The sequence below is a fragment of the Clinocottus analis genome, unplaced genomic scaffold, assembly GCF_023055335.1.
Source record: "Clinocottus analis isolate CAN_PGR_092001 unplaced genomic scaffold, fCliAna1.0.p SCAF_6, whole genome shotgun sequence".
Lineage (NCBI taxonomy): Eukaryota > Metazoa > Chordata > Actinopteri > Perciformes > Cottidae > Clinocottus > Clinocottus analis.
The window spans coordinates 2348937-2371150 of record NW_027176218.1 but is presented as its reverse complement, the minus strand read 5'-3'; the positions used below and the strand labels follow the sequence as shown (position 1 = coordinate 2371150).

The 22214-nt window shown below is 41.1% G+C and overlaps 2 protein-coding genes across 2 annotated transcripts; both read left to right on the top strand.

The window, feature by feature from the left end:
- The first annotated feature begins 282 nt into the window (after nucleotides 1–282).
- Nucleotides 283–8065, top strand: LOC137804571 (troponin I, fast skeletal muscle-like). The gene is made up of 7 exons (XM_068603874.1): nucleotides 283–312; nucleotides 4226–4261; nucleotides 4429–4465; nucleotides 4552–4680; nucleotides 5526–5615; nucleotides 5964–6140; nucleotides 7406–8065. The coding sequence occupies exons 2-7, from the start codon at nucleotides 4251–4253 to the stop codon at nucleotides 7484–7486; spliced, it is 525 nt and encodes a 174-aa protein (XP_068459975.1). The 5' UTR covers nucleotides 283–312; nucleotides 4226–4250; the 3' UTR covers nucleotides 7487–8065.
- Nucleotides 8066–17468: 9403 nt separating this feature from the next.
- LOC137804574 (troponin I, fast skeletal muscle-like) lies at nucleotides 17469–22116 on the top strand. Its single transcript, XM_068603878.1, has 7 exons — nucleotides 17469–17499; nucleotides 18667–18699; nucleotides 19268–19304; nucleotides 19715–19843; nucleotides 20339–20428; nucleotides 21223–21396; nucleotides 21928–22116. Exons 2-7 carry the CDS (start codon nucleotides 18692–18694, stop codon nucleotides 22003–22005), a joined length of 516 nt encoding a protein of 171 aa, XP_068459979.1. The 5' UTR covers nucleotides 17469–17499; nucleotides 18667–18691; the 3' UTR covers nucleotides 22006–22116.
- Nucleotides 22117–22214: the final 98 nt, after the last annotated feature.

Genomic DNA, 22214 nt, shown 5'->3' with positions numbered 1-22214 from the left:
AATCGTATTAACTGCTGATTACGAAATGCCTCTGAGGTTTAATCACTTTCCCGCGGAGCCGGATGAAAGGAGATAATACAGATAACAATCTTAAAGGGCGGGTTATTTATAATGAGGCGAGCGGCCGGGGGGCCAGACGACACTGGACTGTATTTCATGACCTTGCCAGCTCATTGGTTTGACCACTAATCCGCTTCCATAAAGAGAAACTGGAGGATTTAGAGGCTATCGGAGATGGCGATATATACCTCGTGGCGCTCGGTCCGGCCGGGACTCGACCCGCGTCTCGGACGAGCTGAAGACTCCTCTGAAGTAAGGACTCTTTCTGCGTGTAGTCACGAGCGTGAGTGTGTTCACAAGTGTGTGTGTGTGTGTGTGTGTGTGTGTGTGTACATTCTTTGCAGGACAGCAGGCGTAACATCTTCATTCTCAGGACTTCATGTCGTGTTTGTCCAGATGAGTTACGGCTGCGTTCCAGAAGGAATTCTTCGTGATGGGTTTTAGTAATCTGCATCCATAGTTCATTTTTGTGACACAATTGGGAAAAAAAAGTAGATTTTTTTTTTTTTTTTTCTATTGGTATCTTTTGTCCTGACTGGTTCGGGTTCAGAAACGCATTTATTTTGTCATAAATGTGCCGTTCGTCTGGTCTTTTGTCAAAAGGTCTCGTTCAATGGGGAACTCTTTACGATTCAAGTGTTTGAACATCCCCGTATGTTCTGTGGTATACGGTATGTTCCCGGTGATGTAGATCACTGGGCCGCACATCCCAGGATGAAAAATACCAGGATGTAAAATCCAGTGATGTACATCTGGGGATGTAACAAAAACGGGATATAAAATACTGGGATGTACCAGGTGAAGTTGCGGTCCGGTGATGTCTGGCGGTCTCGCTGCAAGGCGACACCGCTACACGGTCCGGAGCTGAAAGCGGAGCCTCCCGTTGATCCTCCTGTCAGCGCCGAGCAGCAGCGTCTCTAATCTGCGGCGGCTGCCGGCTTCAGTCTCGTCTTCGCTTCGCGCCGCTTTAATCCAGCGCCACTTTTAGCTCGTTTCCAGACGCTAAAGCTTCGCTCCACTAAACGGAAGATTTACTACAATTCTTCTCCTGAACAACTACACGAGGAGCGTCATGTCGAGTATCTCCTTTCTGTTGTACTTTATATACTTCTACTACATCTCAGAGCAAAGTATTTTACTCTTAGTGTGCTCCAGTGTTTAGAGTATACCTCACAGCTGGAGATGCTATCGAACTTTTCAACATGTCAAACATAACGAGCCTGAAGAAAATGTATACGTTCTCTAAAACGACATAACGATAACGTTTGATTTAAGTTATTTAAACAAGATTCTCCCTGTGTTGAGAAAATAATATTTGAAAAGTAAACAACAACAGTATTTGAGCAGTTCATTAACATCATCAAACCATCATTTAAATATACTACATATATATATATATGTGTGTGTGTGTGTTTATAGAGCGGTAACGTTTGATGTTATCTTACTCCGCTCCACCCTAACAACATTGAAGTTAGATACAGTAAATATGTTTTATTTGAATGACTAAAAAAACAATAGGAGCTTTTATTTTTAGTTCATGTCGTCGACCCGGACTCGAGCGACCGGCCTTCCTCCAGACATCTTTCTCCTGGCTCTGGTATTTGAATGCCTTGCGGCCTCTGGTCTGTGTTTCTGAGCCTGACAGACAGTTATGTTAGTGATCCGATCCGCCCGCTGTTGGTTTACGGCCGTGTGTTCATGTGTTGCTGGGCCAGCGATGTGTTCTGGGACGTCTTTTGAGACGAGCCGCGGTTATTATTATTCTTTTCTCCGTCACGAATGCTGGAGACAGCTGCGGTTCCAGGAATAGGCGTCCTAATCCTGCCGCTTCGTCGCGAGAAGCGACCTTGCGGGCCTGGAAACCCTGGAAACCCTGAAAGGGGGAAGGTTCACCCCGATGGGAGGAGGACTTCCATTTTTATCTGTTTATGACTTTCTGACAGTCAGACTCGGATTATAAAAGACATGTCTGATATATTTATGAATCTAATCCCTTAACCTTCTGGAAAACTGTGCGCGAACCCCCCACCCCCTTTTTTTAAAAACCTTTCGCGGCAGAAAGGAGGCGTTGCTACGTTACCCAAAGTTACCAGCACGTAGCCTCACGAGCTAACCTAAACGGACCCGGTCAAGTTCCTGTAGTTACCAGCGGATATTAGCAACGCTTTTTCGAGTCGCCCCCGTCTGCCGGCTCTCGCTGGGATCCGATTGGCCGGACCACATGCCGACGTGGTCCGGTTCACGTAGAGGTCAGAGGTCAGCGAGGCGGCGACAATCATGTGGACACGATCCGAGAAAAAAATCCTGAAAGGGACAGAAAGGAGGAAAAGTGGAGCTGCTGCTTCAAAATAAAAGGTTGCGTATCAGGTAACTTTTATTGTGAAGAAGTTATAGTAAAAATGTTTTTACCAACAAATTAGTGGCTAATTTCAAATAAAGCAACTCAATAAATACTACAGGGAGAAAGAGAAAGTGGCAAAAATTTACAAGGGACTTTTATTGTGAAAAATGAATAGGAAATGAAATACGTTCATCACTAAATTAGCAAAACTATTTAGCTCCTATTCAATAAAACAAGTCTAAAGATACTGCAAGAAGAATAAGAAGTTACTTCTACTGTTAAGAATTTACAGGAAGTAGCGTAGCTCTGTTAGCGTAGCTCTGTTAGCGGCTACTCTTCGATAAACAAGTGGACTAAAACAGCAGAGAGGAAGATGAATCAGATGGGAAGAAGACTTTATTGGGACTGAAACGTGTTGACCACTCGAAGTATGCAATCATTATCTGATCAGGAAGGATTCTTAGACATACAACAGAAACATTGAAAATTCAAAACGAGAGGATTAGAGACGAATAAATATAAAATATTTCACAAGTAAAAAAGAAAAAAACAGTATCATTTCTCTCTTTTTAATCGTCTCAGGACCCCTTCAGATTCATCTGCTGACCATTGGGTCCATTGGGGCCATTGGATCCATTGGGGCTATTTGAATGACATTTTAATTTTCTCATGTCCCAAACTATATATTTTCCTTGTATATTACCTATGGTGTTTGATACATCCAAATACAACAGGTTTTAGCTTTTATTTTAATTAAAAAAGCTATGATTTACAGTTTTGTACAACAATCGCTCAGTCCCCCCCCCCCCTCCCTCGAGGGAGAGAAGGGTTTCTAAAAGGTTAAATCGCGTTGGAAGTTCGGAGGTGATATGTCTTGGTCTCGAGTCCCAAATACAGAGAAGTACAGTAATTTTAGAAGTGTATATCCCAGCGTGAGGTGAAACTTTTGGATTCAGTTTGACCCGTTGGTGGCGCTAGAAGGACAGCCAGAGGATCGCCGAAGTCCTTACGAGTCTGGACCTCTATCTCCCCCCCCCCCTTCTCAGAGCCAGCGAGGCTAAAAATAGTGTCCTGGTCGTTTAAGGCATTAAACCTTGGTTACAAAGTTCAGTTCCACTTAATGTCCTGGATTTAACTTTGAAGTCTCAAGATAGATTGAACTTGATCCGAGCATGAAACGTGAGACAGGTGAGTCTCTGTGGCGGGAAGGAGACATGAACACTTTATTTATTCATTTATATCATCCCCTGCTTTGTGGTCTGTTTGACTCTAAATGACCGTCATTTACTGAATGAGCATCATGCTGTATAGAAGAAGACTTGAAACTAGAGATTGAGACATAAACTCATGTTTACAATGTTTACTGAGGGAATACATCAAGAGAGAAGTAGAGTCATTTATATAGACTTCTATACAACCAGAGGAGTCGTCCCCTGGTGGTCAGGAGAGAGAATGCAGCTTTAACACATGAAGCATGGACTTCTATACAACCAGAGGAGTCGCTTCCTGGTGGTCAGGAGAGAGAATGCAGCTTTAACACATGAAGCATAGACTTCTATACAACCAGAGGAGTCGCTTCCTGGTGGTCAGGAGAGAGAATGCAGCTTTAACACATAAAGCATAGACTTCTATACAACCAGAGGAGTCGCTTCCTGGTGGTCAGGAGAGAGAATGCAGCTTTAACACATAAAGCATGGACTTCTATACAAGCCTTTAGACAACAAACAGTTAACTTTGTTACAGACAGATTAATTGTTTTTTTTCCACACATCAAAAGGTACAAATGTCATTTTAACGCTCCGTTCTTTATATGTTTTTCATCAGATAGCATCCGATTCCTGCTGCCAAGATGGCCTGCGAGTGAGTGAACAGTTTGATATGTATCAATATATTTATAGGTCTGATATTCATTAACAGATTTAGGAACACTTTTATTTCATCTTTAACAACATGTTTCTGAACACCTTTGACTCAAGATGTTTATTTTGTTGTATTTCTGAGTCACATTGTGTGTTTTTCTCCGGCAGGAAAAGACTGTCCGCGAGGCGCAAGCACACCCTGAAAGTAGGTTTGTATTCTTGACCGAGAAAAGCGGAGATGCTGTTTTAAAAACAAGTTGTACCTGGACATTTTCAACCGTTGGTCCGCAGGGATGCATGCTGCTGGTGGCCACCAACATGCTGGAGGCGGAGGCGGGGGTGAAGGTCGGGGAGAGGGAGAGGTTCCTGTCAGAGAAATGTCCTCCTCTGGAGCTGCCGTACTCCAAGGAAGAGCTCACGGTGAGGCAGAACTTTTTGAATAGGTGGGAGGAAACCGAATCACCAGAAGTAATCCTAACATGAGTAGGACTAATTGAAGGTGATCATAGTTTCAAACTAGCCTAAAGTGAATATTTTTTGATTCTGTGGGAGGAAACCTGTAAGGAGTAAACCCACGCGAACACAGGGAGAATATTCAGACTCCAGCATGAGCGACGGGTGGAGGTGTGTCTCTGTGAGGCCGCGACGTCGTCCCGTCCTTGGACATCCTGTCGACCTCGTCCTGTTAGGCCGATGACATCGTTGTCCTTCTCCTTCATCCGTGGCGGACGGAGGACGATGTCATCTGGAGAAGAATGAGGAAGAAGCAGGAGGAAGGAGGAGGAAGTAGGAGGAAGGAGGAGGAAGCAGAAGGAAGGAGGAGAAGGATGGAGGAGGTCGTTATCGCTGCTGCCTGTCACCGTATTCTGCAGTTTTCTTTTCATTTGATCGGACTCACTCCACCTGTCTTTCCTCCATCCGGCCAAAGACGCCTCCACTCTTCCTCTTCAGCTTCAGACAGATGTCCTCCAGGAGCTTTTTTTTTTCTTTCTTCAGCTGTTGGAGTTTCGTCTCCTGGGTCTGTGTTGTCATCCTGGATCTCTCTCAGTGTCTCCTCCAGGGCTTCATATGGTTCCTGAAGGCCTCTCCAGTCTTGAGTTCTTCTTCTTTGGTGCTCAGCTGTTGTTTTTTTTGTCTCTGCGAGCATCTCAGAGAGACTTTCATTTCTCCCTCCAACTCGATGACGTGTTCTGCTGGTTGTAGATCTTTGTAGTCAGCCACAAAACAAAAAACAGAAAAAAACTAAAATCCAGTTTCCTCGGCAGGCGCTTTGCCAGAAACTCCACGAGCAGATCCACATCAGCGAGGAGGAGAGATACAGCATCGAGTTCAAACTCAACCTGGTCCTGAATGAGGTCAGATGCTTTGTTTCAGGTTGTTATTTACTGTTGTAGATGAACTCAATTCAAAATACACTCATAGAATAAAGGAGGAAAATACATGTTGCTTTGAGATTTATTACATTCATTGTCCTCGTATGTGAACAGATAAAAGGAAATGTACAGGAAGATGGCAAAAGACATTGAACACAGGGACTAATAAAGGATTACCTTGTCTTATTTTATCTTCTTGTGTTTCAAACTCGCCGTCATTTCAAAGTCCCGTTCTATAAAAAAAAGAGAAAACTGAATGACCACATTAACATATGAGGATTTGACTCTTAATAAAAAGTCCATACTTGTGTCCTGAATCCCAACCTGAAGGTTAGAGACCTCAACATAAAGATCGTGGACATGAGGGGGAAGTTCAAGAGACCGCGTCTGAAGAAGGTCCGCATGTCGGCCGACGCCATGCTGAAGGCTCTGCTGGGCTCCAAGCACACGGTCAACATGGACCTGAGGGCCAACCTGAAGCAGGTCAAGAAGGAGGTCAAGGAGGAGGTGAGCAAGCTGCCCGTCAATGTTCAGCCTGAACTGCGGTTTATTTTGGTGTCTTGGTTTCTTATTGGCTTCTGTTTTGTTTGACTGGCAGCGAGATGAATGTGGTTTATTAAAACTTGTAATTTTGTAGGTTGGGTCACGTGTTATGATCACACTAAAGTACTCACAAAGTTTAGTACTGGAATCTGAAACACTGCTCTATCGCTGAAAAGAAGTTTAGGGACTGAGGCCATTTTCTCGATTTTACATCATTTTTTTAATTCCTCTTTTTAAAGGCACTTACATATGAGATACATACCCATGTGTTTACGTCTAAAATGGCAGAACAGTCCCAGCTCTCTATGTAAAGAGGCACCATTGTCATAAGACACAATTGTAAAGTGATAATATCACCCAAAAGCTAAACAATGGAATCTCAATTTTGGATGTTCTTCATATCTCTGGTAAAAACATAACTTTACTCGCACGGGTTTGGTGCTTTAAATTGTTTGACAAAGGTCTTAGGTTTACACATGCAGTGAAATATGAGAATAAACTGCTATACATGTAAATAAATGTAAGAAAAAGTCGTCAGACGATCATAAAACACCTTGTTTTAGTCCTGATAGGTACGCATATCTATGTTTTTCTAGTTCGTTTTTGCACGCACTATTTACTATACGCACCTCTATTGGGTGTCGCTAAGAGCCCCGTTTAATAGCCCTCAAAACAGTAAACCCCTTTAGAGAGAGCTCACTCATAGAACTGGAGTTACATCCAGTAACTACTGGTTCCCAAATGTTAAATCTTGCATAAACACAGACGCTGGTACACACAAGTTGCCTAAATAGTAGGAGTTATGTATTTAATGAAAACACATTTAAAATACATAATAATAATAAATAGTATAAAAATACAAAATATTTGGTGAAGTTCATTCATAGACTAACTGTTGGCTTCTTTCTTTCAAACGTCATTAAAGTTCATTAGTGAAGATTATCTTAATGAACTAAACCTGGAAGATCCATGGATGTCTGTTTGACACAGAGATTAATCCAAGTATATTATTATTATTATTATATATGTTGGTTTATATTTTCATCATGACACAATGTTTATGTCTGACATTAATAAGAGTTGAAAATAAAGAAAACATACGATCACGGTCTTGTAGTTTTTGTGGCTTGCCACCTTTTGGCTCTTGGTACTTTGTTGTTCTTCAGATCCTCTGTGATTCTCTCTTTTTACTGCTGGTTTCTTTAACGAAACACCATCTGTGTTCACAGGACAAGCAGCTGCGCGATGTGGGCGACTGGCGCAAGAACATCGAAGACAAGTCCGACAGGAAGAAGATGTTCGACAGTTAAATGTTGATCCGTGCCGAATAGTCGGGCTCAAACGAATGCTTTTCAGGTCTAATGTCTTTGTAAACGGAGAGTTTTCTTCCAAACCGCTGCATATCCACCGTAAACCTAGCGCCTACTTTTCATTGAGCAGACGAGATGTGAGGGTTTCACAGTTTAAAGTCAACTGAAGGTTCACATCTTCAGAAAGATGACGGCGTGACGTAAGTGATGAACGATAATCTCCTGCTAACGTTGGTTTGTAGGATTGCAAACCTGAAATTATTTTTCAACCTTTAACTTTTTAATTCAGGCTGGTAAAAGAAAATTGTTGTTTTTTCCAAAGCTTGAGTTGAGTGAATAAATCTGAGGGAGAGTTGCAGGTTTCAGGTAGTTTTTGGATATTTTACGTTGGAACAAAACTCTTTGACTCCCAGCTGCCTTCTGCTTTATGCTTTTATTCACACTGTACTGTGATGTATTTGTACTGCGTGTACCGATGTCAGTATTAGTACCTGAGTGGTGAATCAGACCTGCTTTCATACCATGAAGGCTGACTCATGCTTCTGCATCCAAAAAGTAAACATTCATTGTTTTTTTTTCTTCTTTCTCAAAATACAGAAATAAAGATGAATTAATTTACTTAAATGTGTTGATATATATATATATATATATATATATATATATATATATATATATATATATATATATATGTATGTATGTATATATATATATGTATGTGTATATATATATATGTATGTATATATATATATATATATAGATATATATATATATCTATATATATATATATATATATCTTTACTTTTTTCACAGGAAAGATTCTTACAGCTATATCTCTTCTGCATTCAAAGATAAAAAAAAATAAAACAACAAAGTTTGACTATTTTAAAATGCAGTCTATGAACAAATTTGTCTCCTACGCCAATCGTCTGACACAGAGTTACGTTAGCTTAAAGCGTTACATTAGCTTGAAGCGTTACGTTAGCCTAAAGTGTAGCGTTAGCTTAGAGCGTTGCGTTAGCAAGGCTTCTCTGCAGCAGAAGCACGATTCAGCCTTCTATCTGTACTAACGTCATGTCGTCTTTTCTAAGCTGTTCAAGCGGAAGTGTGATGTACGTTTATCGTCTTGTTGCTGTCACATTAAATACGAAAGCTCCATGTTCATCTCGCTCGTCGTGTTGTTGAATTTCTATCCGTTTTTTTAGCAACGGGGTTAACTTGAATAGAAAAGGGGACAATTTTTCGCCAAATGTATAAAAGATATATCTTAGTTTTGGTAAATATAATGTGTAAATAATAAAAGAAGCACGAAGACGCTACTTATAGCTTTGTTAGTGACCGGCACAAGTTCAAATGCTGCAAGTTTAGGTCTTAAATTTATCCTAAATTGTCTGTGTTCAGTTAAATAGCCCCTTCTAATACATACTAGTGTAGCTTCATGATAATAACTTCTAGCGCCTGTTATACATTTAGACAGAAAATGTCTGCTTTTCTCTCATCAAGCAAATTAATGTTAATTTATTTTAACGTCACCTTTATGGTAATCCTTAGCTAATGAGACATTTCACAAAGATTTTAAAAGTCTTTTAAAATGTATGTACACTCAAGTCACATAATTTAAAACAATACTAATATATTTTTTAAATGTTTTAAAGGTTTACTGACTTCAGATGTAGCTGTAGCCAATAGCTAACCGTTAGCTAACATTAGCTAACGGTTAGCTAACGTTAGCAGGAATAACAGGCAGCTAAAGGCCGAAATAATTTTGCTTCCAATAAATGCAGACTTAACAATTAAGAACAACAAAAACAAGCTCTCACCTGTCTATTTTAGGTGTATTTTATGTTTTACGACCTCAAGACGAATTGTGTGCGTTTCATTCGTGATCCTAAGAGTTCACTTTTGTAGTAATTAATAAGTTGGCTTTAACAGCTGAATCCTCAGTTTGGTTCCTGGATTTGGGTCAAAGCTCTTTAGTAGTAATGTCTGCTGTTGGTTCAAACTTCAATGGAAATGTTCCAGTCAGAGCAGGTGAGCAGATGAGGTGAGTTATTAAATCCAGAGTCATTATTTGTGGATGTGAAAGTCACAGTTTGTAATAACTCCCTGATTTTATGTTGTTTTTTTGTTTTGTTTTTTTGCAGATCAACTTAACTTGAGCCGGTGTGCTTTGCTGCAGGTATGTTGGTATGGTTGGTATGGTGCTGGCATTGTTCTTGGCGGGTTGTGTTTATGAAGCCTGTTCTATAACTCACATATACATACATTTAAAAATCATTCTTGTGGTTTTCACAGCCACTAAAAAAAACAAACAAATAAAAGATAACAATGCAAAATGGTGGATGTAGGCGCCAAGAGGGTCTTGGTTTCAGTTCCAGCTGCTTCTTTGGGTTCGGAATATCAGAGAATATTTGACAGACGTTTTTTGTATTTCTCTCATCATGCCTGAAGAATGATAATCACGTTGATAATCTGCATGTCAAAAATAGGCTCGTGCCTTAAGGGTCCACTGGCTGGTGAATGCTCTATATGGTTTGTTTCTCTGGGCAACAGCGGTTATTTCTCTCAACAGAAAACCCTTTGACAGCCTTAAACAATGTCTTGAGTCTGGCACGCCGTCTTTAATGCTGGTTATATTTGACCTCCGCTGACAGCTGTATCGTATCCTCATATAACAGCTGCCCGGCTCTCCGACGGGCATCAGACAGAATTAGACAAGAGTGACAGAGTACGAGGGCCATCTGGAGCGAGGAGAGCCGCGAGGCCGGCTTCTTATGATGTTACTGTGTCATTAACCTCAGACGACAGTAAACCTGCGGAAGAGCCTCTGAAACGCTCTCCTGATCAGTGATACCACATCTCCTCCTTCCAGGCAGGAGGTGACCGGGTGGCTTGTCTGTCCGAAAAAAAAGAATGGAAACTGTCATCAGGACATGTAGGTAAAAAAAAACCACGGACAGTTCAACAACAGAATAAGTCGTTTACCTATGTAATCTAGCTATAAAGAGAGGAATCTGTCTGCTCAGGAGGAGCCCTGATAAATCCCAGTCAGGTCTTAGTGGGCCTCCACAGGGGTCTATTGTGGGCCAATATAACCATACTGGGGCACACAGTGGACATACCCCGGGGTACACAGTGGACATACTGCAGAGTACACAGTGGACATACACCAGGGTACACAGTGTACATACTGCTGGGTGCACAGTGGACATACTGCAGGGTACACATTGGACATATTGCTGGGTACACAGTGAACAAGAGCTTTGTCGCTTACTTCCTGTCCCTTTTCTACTACAGACCCTCTTTTTACGACACAAATTGCCAGCAAAATGTCCTTTTTACTATTTGACTTTTTCCTCCAGACCCTGGAGCTGGATTGGACTCAAGCATCATATTTCATATAAGAGATGAGTTCACTTTCATTTTACGTTATTTAGCCTCCAGGTTTCTGTTCCAATCAACGCCGCAGCGGCTCCTGTCACTGGTTAGTTCTTCCTCTCCAAGCCGGGGTGGCTAATCGGGGAAGTCAGCTGCTCTCAATATCACATCCTGAAACAACGTGTTGCAGCCGACTCTGGCGTTAAAGCATTGCATTGCAGTTACCGGGTTACACTTTTAACTGCAGTCAAATGTGAGAAATGAAGAAAAGGAAGAAGACGAAAGTTAACAGTCTAGTCTCTTCTTCTGAGGGTGTAAACGGAAACCAGACACCTGCCTCGAGAACTTTGTTGTCCAAACGAACCGTCGTGCTCAGAGGGGTGTATCTGGAACGCTGGTGTCGTTTTCTGTTACAGCACATTTTTTCATGTGGACCCCAATTAGTAGATTTATGGATTTAAAAATGTTGTGCTTTGCATGATTAAATGTGTTGGAGCAAAAAGTAAAAACCAAAAAGCAGCCGTCAGTCTGTCAGAAGTTATTGTCTTCAGCTGCAGCGCCTTTTGTGGCCACTAGGTGCTGCTGCAAGCTCCACAACGTCTTTACTTGTCCTCCATGTTTGGCTTTCAAATATGGAAGCCCATTGGATCCTATGAAGTGATAATCCATCATAAATATAACTTACTATCTCATAGTTAGCACTTAGTATCTCATAATTATGAGACCTTACACATGGACGTTTTAGGCTTTTGAGCTGTTTATTACTTTCACTCTACTACATCTAAGAGTACTTCTAACTCTACTACATCTCAGAGGTACATATTGTATTTTTTACTTAACCTCAGCGCTGCAAATTGTACCTCAAGCTTCAACTAAAGTATTGTACTCTAGTAGATTTACTTTATGTACCACCTCTGGCAGCTGCTCTGCAGTATTTTGTATAATTCTAGAAAATGTTTTGAGTGAAAACATTAGTGATGAAGTTCAGAAACAAGCTGTGATGAGATTGATTTACATCAATCAATCTCATCACAGCTTGTGGCCCAAGTGTTCCCTTTTGACGGGCATCTGTAAACCTGTAAACATGTAAACATCACGGACACTTGGTCCACGCTAACGCAGTAGCTACTACTACTACTACTACTACTACTACTACTACTACTACTACTACTACTACCACTACTACTACTACTACTACTACTACTACTACTACGACCACTACTACTACTACTACTACTACCACTACTACTACTTCTACTACTACTACCACTACCACTACTACTACTACTACCACGACCACTACTACTACTACTACCACCACTACTACTATCATTATCACTACTACTACTACTACCACTACTCTATTACTATCACTACTACTACCACTACCACTACTCTATCATTATCACTACTACTACCACTACCACTACTACTACTATCACTACTACTACCACTACTACTATTACCACTACCACTACTACTACTACTACTACTACTACTACTACTACTACTACTACCACTAGCACTACTACTTCTACTACCACTACTACTACTGCCACCACTACTAATATCATTAACACTACTACTACCGCTACCACTACTACTATCACTATCACTACTACTACCACTACTATTACTATCATTACTACTACCACGACCACTACTACTACTTCTACTACTACTATCACTACTACTACTACTACTACTACTATCATTATTACTACTACTACTACCACTACCACTACTACTATCACTATCACTACCACTACCACTACTACTACTATCACTACTAACACCACTACTACCACTACCACTGCTACCACTACTACCACTACTACTTCTACCACTACCACTACTACTACTACTACTACTACTACTACTACTACTACTACTACTATCATTATTACTACTACTACTATCACTATCACTACCACTACCACTACTACTACTATCACTACTAACACCACTACTGCCACTACCACTACTACTACTACTACCACTACCACTACTACCACTACTACTACCACTACTACTTCTACTACTACCACTACTACCACTACTACTTATACTACCACTACCACTACTACTTATACTACCACTACCACCACTACCACTACTACTTATACTACCACTACCACTACTACTTATACTACCACCACTACCACTACCACTACTACTAGCGTGAGTGTGATGAATCAAACCCCATGTAAACATAAACATATAGTTATAAACGATGCCACATAGTGAGGAAAGGCCACACGCTTCTCAGAACATTCCTGAGGCTCGAGTAGAGAACACCACCACTGCCACATTCCCAGCATGACTGCACCTCCATCATACCCGCTGTCTGCACCTCCCTCAGATATGTCACCCCCTCATCTCTCACTGCTATAGTCTGACCTACTGCATGTGTTTAGCTTCATAGTTTTCATTCCGTTATTTTAAGGACATTGACTTAGGGAAAGGTTGCATGAAACAGCGTAAATGTTACTTCTCGTTTTTTCCAGCGACAAGCGTCAATCTCCTCTCCTGACGTGAATACACAGGAAACGACTTATTTAGGTTGAGGCAACAAACTAATACTTTGTTAGGTTTATGAAGATATTCTAAAATATTTGTTAGGTTTGGGAATAAAAAACGACTTCATTTAGGTTTTGGAAAGATTGTGATTTGTGTAAAAATAATTATGAAGGGGCCACTGGGACTAAAGAGGTAGTGTTGGTTCTAGTGCCCCCTGTGGACTAAAGAGGTAGTGTTGGTTCTGGTGCCCCCTGTGGACTAAAGAGGTAGTGTTGGTTCTAGTGCCCCCTGTGGACTAAAGAGGTAGTGTTGGTTCTAGTGGCCCCTGTGGACTAAAGAGGTAGTGTTGGTTCTAGTGGCCCCAGTGGAATAAAGAGGTAGTGTTGGTTCTAGTGCCCCCTATGGACTAAAGAGGTAGTTTTGGTTCTAGTGCCCCCTGTGGACTAAAGAGGTAGTTTTGGTTCAAGTGGCCCCTGTGGACTAAAGATGTAGTGTTGGTTCTGGCACCAACTGTGGACTAAAGATGTAGTGTTGGTTCTAGTGCCCCCTGTGGACTAAAGAGGTAGTGTTGGTTCTAGTGCCCCCTGTGGACTAAAGAGGTAGTGTTGGTTCTGGTCTCTGAGCACCAGGGTCCCTTTAGAAAGCCTCTTATTTTACTGTCCTGGTTCTGGGTCTTCCGTGCCCCAGTTCCCTCCAGCAGGGAGAAGCTCTGCGCTGGAGGAGGAAGAGGAGAAGACACTGCTGATGCCAGGAGCTGTCCTGAGCTCTGACTTGCAGGTTCTAGGCTGCAGGTGATCTTGCTCCGTCCACTGTGGACTGGTCTCTGCCGAATCTGGGTCGGTTCATAGTTACCGTTGACTTCCAGCTCAATGTGTTTATCCCTTTTGAATTGTAAAACCAGAGCCAATGATTACTGAGAAGTAAGGTCCTTCAAATCTCACCCGAATTCAGACGTGGAAGACGTACTCGGGAACTTGAGCAAAGGTAGTAATACCACAGTGTATAAATACTTTGTTACAAGTAAAAGTTTGGCGTTAAAATGTTTACTGAAGTGTAAGTACAAAAGTATTCTCGTCAAAATATCCTGAACGTACCAGTTTGGACCAGTCCCAGGAAGTTCTGGCAGGCTGCAGTGTCTTAAACCTGCATTCTCCTCTCTGATGGTGCATCAGATGCTTTTCTCGTCTTCTGACAACCAAAGTTCTTCAGTTGCATGTCATCCTCATTCACACAGATTCATACACCGCCAGCATAACCTGCGCGACTACCACCAGGGGGCGACTCCTCTGCTTGTATAGAAGTCTATATAAATTACTCTACTTCTCTCTTGATTTATTCCCTCAGTAAACATTGTAAACAAAAGTTTATCTCTCAATCTAATGCATATATATATTTATATATATATATATATATATATATATATATATATATATATATATATATATATATATATGCATATATATATATATATATATGCATATATATATATATATATATATATTATATATATATATATATATATATATATATATATATATATATATATATATATATATATATATATATATATATATATATATACATGGCATACTCAATAGTTTGGTAGTCTCTCCACTGGAACGCACACATTTTTGGATGTTCAGGTTTCTTATAGCATGCTAGCAGTTGGTCATAAACCAAAGTAATGAAGTTGCAGCTCGAGGACACATCAGGGATCACCAGAGTCGGTAAGAATGATCCTCAGGGGGAACATGAGCGCCTGTACCAAACCTCATGGACATCCAGCCAATCGCTGGTGAGGAATTTCCATCTGGAGGATCCGCTTGCACGGCCATGAAATGACACTATTGTTTGTTAAAGGAACAACAGTGAAGCAGTTTAAAGTATCCTGACTTTACCTTTACTTAAGTTGAGATATATAAACAATGGTTTAAGATCTTTTTAAAGGATCTTTGGAGCAAAACGTAACTAAGTCGTCCGATCGAATGCATTTCCTAAAAATAGTTCCTACTAGATGACGTCAGAGACGTTCTTGAGAACACGCAGAAGGGAAACAAACCACCCACACTTTGATATCGGTTTTAACTGTTGCTCTAAATAAAAGAAGTGCTGAGCAAGCTTACATTTCTGCCTCTATAAATACCCGTCGATCGGCCCGGCTGTCCTGGTTAGCGTTTCATCTTGGATTGTGGGCCCAACAGAAAGCCCTCCAGACCTTTCTTTGGCCGCAAACGGGCCCTCTCATATTAACGCTCGCGCTATGAAAATATATGGGCATGAATTCAGGTGGTCAGGAGGGTTTTCCATGCGGGTAATATTACCTTGTGACTCATAAAAAGCATTCTTACTTAATTGCTAAAGATTCCCCCACACAGATGCTTCCTGCAAACCATAAAAAGCAAAACCAAGACATGTTGAGGGATCAGAGAGTTCACACTGTGTGTATGTAAGGTGAAGGTGTGTGTCATTGTTTGAATTTCCCTTAATTGCCGACTGCTTAACCTTTTGGAAACTGTGTGCGAAAATCATCCCGTGCCCATTTTAAGTCCCAGCATGCCCCAATCAGACAATCTTTGGGCCTAAAATAAGTAATTTTCCCCATTTTTGAACCAAATGACACTTTTTTGACTGAAACTCCTTTCTAACAAGCCAATGCTTTGTTTTATTGTGATGTTTGCTGCAGATTCTGATTCTTCAGGTCGTAATCTTTCAAAAAAGGTGTCTTATTGACCGCTCGTGGAGGCATTTTTAGGGAATCTGGCTCATACCATGCTGCATGTTCATAGTTACGATCAAAATATATTTTAAAAGCGATTCTTTTTGCAGATATACATTTTTTTCCCCAAGACTTTGCTAAACAAATACATACAATAAACACAAGTATTGGAACTAATTTGGGGTTCCTACGACGACTCAAACACAGGGAAAAAGAGGTCTAGAGACAAAATTTGTTCCAGTTTTCAACGGGCTAACCCTCTGGTATCTGAGGTCATTTTCTTGATTTCACATCATTTCTTAAATTCACTTTTCCTTTTAGACTATCGCATATGAATTACATATCCATGTGTTCCATCAAACATTGCAGAACAGTTTTAGCTCTCTATATAATAAGACACCATTGTCCTAAGGCAAAAGTGATGATTTGGCCTTGAAGCTGAGAAAAAGCCGGCGCGAACCCCAGAGGGGTAAATACAAGTTCACAGCAGACGTCAGCAACAATTTAAACTGTTGGACGGCGTTAAAGCTCCTCGTTAGCTCGGCGACAGCTGAGGAGCCGGAGGATCAAACCACCGCAGCTGACGGGTCAGCGGAGGCGGCGCCGGGGGGTCGATCTCCGGCCAACTCTGAACGGACAAGTTGCGAAAAATGTAATCAGTGATGAAGCGTCGACGCTTCTGACGTCAACGGAGGCGGAGATCGAACATGTTCAGTCCTGCAACACTTCATCTCAGAATTCATCTTATTTTAGTGTCGCTTCCTCTGATTGTATAGAAGTCTATGCTTCATGTGTTAAAGCTGCATTCTCTCTCCTGACCACCAAGGGGTGACTCTCTGGTTGTATAGAAGTCTATCATGTGTTAAAGCTGCATTCTCTCTCCTGACCACCAGGGGACGACTCTTCTGGTTGGATAGAAGTCTATGCTTCATGTGTTAAAGTTGCATTCTCTCTCCTGACCACCAGGGGGCGACTCCTCTGGTTGTATAGAAGTCTATGCTTGATATGTTGTTCCTTCTTCGATGTCTTTTATTGGCCGTGGGGCATGAAGGGGAAAGTTAAGGGATTTTTTAATTGAACCGGATAAAAAGAGGATTCAAGGATTTTTGTATGTTTTTTATTTGCTCTTCGTCACCTTCATGACTCCCAGCCAGCGCCTGAAAGTTTTATTGCTCTTTTCCTCCTTCTTCCTCCCTCTTCATCGCACCCCCCGAGTGGAGGAGCCCTAAAAAGACCCGAGGCTCCTCCTCGGCAACGCCTTGAGGATTGGACGTCTGTCAGCAGCCGATGATGATATTTCAGGAGCTCGCTGGCCGATTGGTCTGAGGAGCTCTGTGTCAGTATATAAACCCTCGGCGGGGAAGAGCTGCTCTCAATCCTCCTCCTCCTCTTCCTCGCTCAGGTGAGACCAGCTCCAAGTCCTTCCTACTCCTCTTCCTCTCTTGCGAAGCTCGTAAACGGATACAACAGATTCTTTTATGGGGGGCGACGAAGAGCGCTGCAGACGGCCGGATGCTTCGAGGTGTCGGATGATTCGTTGGCTTCGTGCTCGTAGGTTGTTTCTGGAGCTTTTGGGAAGTTTTTGAAGGATTCCTGAAACACGAAGCGTCTCCATCGGGAGGTTTTTTATGTCAAGCTTTTGGATTTGAGAGAAGATATCGTGCGCTGAGTTTAAGAGTTTGTTTGTAAAAGAGGCAGATTGGAATGAAATTTTGACGTTGAGAATTCATTTTTTCAACAAAATCTTTTTTTTAGGTCGAAACGGTTCAGCTACAAGATGAGAGCCGAATGACTCAACCACATCTTTAAAATTAGCAAAAGAAGATTATCTTTTATTTACTCTCAAAATAAAACAATTCATTAGGAGATGCATTATTATTTTTTCATTGGTAGGTAACTCGTTAATTTATGTGACTTCTGGGCAAATAAATAAACCCTAAACATAAATGATGTGACTAAAAAGCATTCCAAATATATATATATATATATATATATATATATATATATATATATATATATATAGAATTTATAGTTTTTATGTAGTTGTTGTGGTTTAAAATTTTTTGATTTGTACAGTTTTGAGTTTTTTTTAAAAGTTTCTGGAGTTTTGATGTGGAAAACTGAGAGACGGTTTTGATCCGAGGAGTTTAAAAAATAGTTTGTTTCATGTAAATAGATACCAATTAATAGAAAATCAGCTCGTTATCCTGAAAAAACTAAAACCTTGAATTATTAATAGTTAAAATAACTCTTGAAATCTGATTCTTCGTGCAGCCTGATTTGTTTGTGTAGGTGTGTGTGAGTGAGTGAGTGTGTGTGTGTGTTGACAGACAGCCGGCGCTCTTCCGCAGCACATTTCTCCCTGAAAGGAGTTGAAGTGTTCCCTCAGGGCCGCGGGCCTGAATCCCTGTAGAGGAGCTTATCGCGCTGACATCTGACCCGCGGGCCAAACTTAGCCGCTGTCAGCGCGGCGCGCTCGTCCAGCGATGATGGATCGCCTTCCTGTCGCAGGACGACGGGATATTTAATTTATTTCTTCTTCTTCTTCCTCTTTTGGTGTGTCCAACAGGTCGTGAAGAAAATAAACCGCCATCATGTCTGAGTAAGTGTCTCTTTTTTTCATTATTGATTGTTAATATTCAGGGATTAAAACAACGAAAAAAACATTTAACTTTCCTCTTGTTAGCTTTCTATTAGCATCTCTTGTCTTAGCTTTCTGTTAGCATCTCTTGTTTTAGCTTTCTGTTAGCATCAAGGGATGAAGGGAGGAAAGGAAGAAGAGAAGCGAGCAAACGAGGAATGGAAGAAGATAAGGGATGAAGGGAGGAAAGGAAGAAGAGAAGGATGGAAAGATGTAGAAAGTTTAATACACAGAAACAAACGCCTTAGAAACATGAAAGCATGTTTTATTAAACGTTAAACAAGCTTGTGGTTTAAAGTCCGGCTGCAGTGAATCACGACCTCACATTCACTTACGTGTGTTTTGTAATTCAGAAAATGTTCTCATGCCTCTTGTGGCTAAAATGCGCTATTACAACAACAACCACTTCATCCCGATAAAACCTCTTTATTATAAAAACACGGCGTCGCTGAGGTTGTTTTTTAACTGAATGTCTCCAGAGATGAGAAACTGTCATTTTCTTTCATACCGTTGTTTCTGACCTTCGCAGAAAGAAGATGACTTCCAGCCGCCGGCATCACCTGAAGGTACGCGGGTCACTTCCTGTCTGTCACAGTTTTTTGACTGAAAATCCTCCGTAACACCCCGATGCTTTGTTTCATTGTGACTGCTTAGATCATGCTGGACGATTATAGTTATGATCAAAATATGTTATCAAACTGATTTGAAAAATAATAATAGTAATTTCACAAAAAAATTCTGAAAAATAAATAAATAAAAAACACAAGTATTAGAACTCATCTGGGGTTCATAAGACAACTTGAACACAGAAAAAAGAGGTCCAGACCCTCATGGGGATCTATGGGTTTCAAAAGGTTTAAAGTATAATTTCATTATATTTATAAATAGATGGGACCAATAATAAGGACTTTGTTTTAAAATAATTTAAAAGAACTTTGCTGGTCTCCTCCTGACGCTCGCTCCACGTGTCCCGCAGAGTGTGATGCTTCAGATCGCGGCCACCTGGATTGAACAGGAGAAGAAGGAAATCGTGGTCGCCAAGCAGGCCTACATGTCGGCGAACTGTCCCTCGGCCAACACCAGCGGCAACCAGGCCGCCCTCATGGTGAGCGACGCTTTGAGTCCTTCATCAGAACCCATCACTCCACCTTACCGGAAGGAAAAGAAAGAGTTATTGAGCCTAGTTATCAAAAAAACAGGGCCGACGTGAATCCTAAATATTACAGACCGTTTCTACGTTCTCTTGTCTCTTGATATAAACTTAATTTTTTAGAGATTAGTAAAGGTTGTTTTCACAATGGAGGGAGTTGGACGTTTGAAATGACCGTGACATATGAGATATGTTCAACATATGAGATATGTCTGACATACAATATATGTTTGGACATGTGAGATATTTTAGACATACAAGATATGTTTCACATACAAGATGTGTTTGGAAATACAAAATATGTTGGGACACAAGAGATATGTTTGAAATATGAGATAAGTTTGCGGATGAAAGGAATAAGTGCTTCTTCGTCATCAGTTTGAAGTCAAACATTCATCGGTGGAGGTTCGTAGATAAGGAAGTAAAAGTCTCGTTTGTTCGTGTCTACAGGAAACCTGCAAAAAGATGGCCGCCCTCATCGACAAAATAGACGAAGAACGGTATGACTTGGAGTCTAAAGTGGGCAAAGCTAATAAAGAGGTGAGTTCCTGTGACGTCTTCAGTGTGTCAGCTGGCTTACACTAGATCTGTTCTCTGGTTTTTCCTGTTGCGTCTGTACGTTCACGTCTTGTAACGCCTTGGGAAAGGTTTTAGTGAAGATGAAAACTAGGTTTGTTCATCCTGGGGAATCAAGCGACAACCTCCGAGCCCGAGCGAGAAGTTAGGAAAAGACAAGAAACAATTAACTAATCACGAAAGAATATCTTGATGTAGCACTCCAAACTAAACAGCAGGATCTGGGCTACAAGAACATATAAGACACGCTCCAAACTCAAACCCAACGCCAACTAAATTACCTACCAAATATCAATATCGCCCACTTGGCACTCATGTAGCTCTCCCAGCTAGCTAGTGTTATGCTACTTAGCTTTATGCTACAAACAAACACGATATCTCAAAGGAAAACAGACGGTCCACAGATTCCGCAGATCTCCATCAAATCCCTGAACACCAAAGCATTCGCGAGTTTAAGACTACCTGCTTCAAAGATTATATATCACACTGAAATATGTCCGACACACTTCATGTGTTACACTGAAACACGTGGGAAGGGGTTAGAATCTCAGCGTCTCAACGTCACTCCTCTTAAGTCCATACATGGCCACTTCCTGTTCTCTGGTTGCACTAAAAACAAGATGGCGATGGCCAAATTGTTGAACTCGAGGCTTCAAAAGGTGTCAAAAGAGTCAAAATAAACGGCAGGTTTTGAGTCTTCTCTCGTGCGAGGACCAAAAGAAAGACGTCTCACCAGCCTTGTCCTCGGTCGCTCTCAGATTGAAGACCTGAAGATCAAGGTGGTGGACCTGGCCGGGGTGAAGAAACCGGCTCTGAAGAGAGTCCGCATGTCAGCCGACGCCATGCTGAAGGCTCTGCTGGGCTCCAAGCACACGGTCAACATGGACCTGAGGGCCAACCTGAAGCAGGTCAAGAAGGAGGTCAAGGAGGAGGTCAGTCTTCAACACTCATATTTCATCCATGTCGCCATCAGAAGATACGTATTCTGATGCTTTATGAGAGGAAAAGTACTCAGATAATACTGCATTACATAATGAGGGACATATTAAAGTATAACAACTATATATGTGATATCATTAGATCGTACTAAATGCTATTAGAATTAGTTTCATAGTATTAGCTGAGGTTAGGCTCATTTTGAACTGATGATTATTTTTATTATGGATTAATTGTCTGACTGGTTTGTAAGTCGCTTTGGATAAAAGCGTCAGCTAAATGTAATGTTTATAAATATTGTGAATTTATTGAGAAATGTTCTCACCGAGGGTCCAAGCCTCAAACATTATTACTAAAATATTAACAGTATTTACTTCACACAAAGGAGAGATACATAAACAACCAATTATCTTATTTATAAACATTCATTGTATAATAAAGCTATTTCCCAATTGACATACAATGAAGTCAAACTCTCTAACGCTTCAAGACAAACTTTATTGAAATAACTTTCTTTTCCTCTGCAGCCGCTAGAAGCTGCCGGTGACTGGCGTAAGAACATCGAGGACAAGGCCGACAGGAAGAAGATGTTCGAGACTTCATAGAGACTCGACCCGTCGACTCTCTGCCGCTGCTGTCGACCGTTTTTTTTTTTTTTTAAGGAATTTTGAATTGAAAGAGCTTTTTTTTTTGTTTCATTAAAACTGTAAGTTTCAGCTCGGCCTGTGATTGTACATTTGTAAAGCGAGTGGTTTAGTGACAAATCTCTCTCTCTAATATTAGACTTTTATTCTGAAGGGTGACTTCCTGTTTC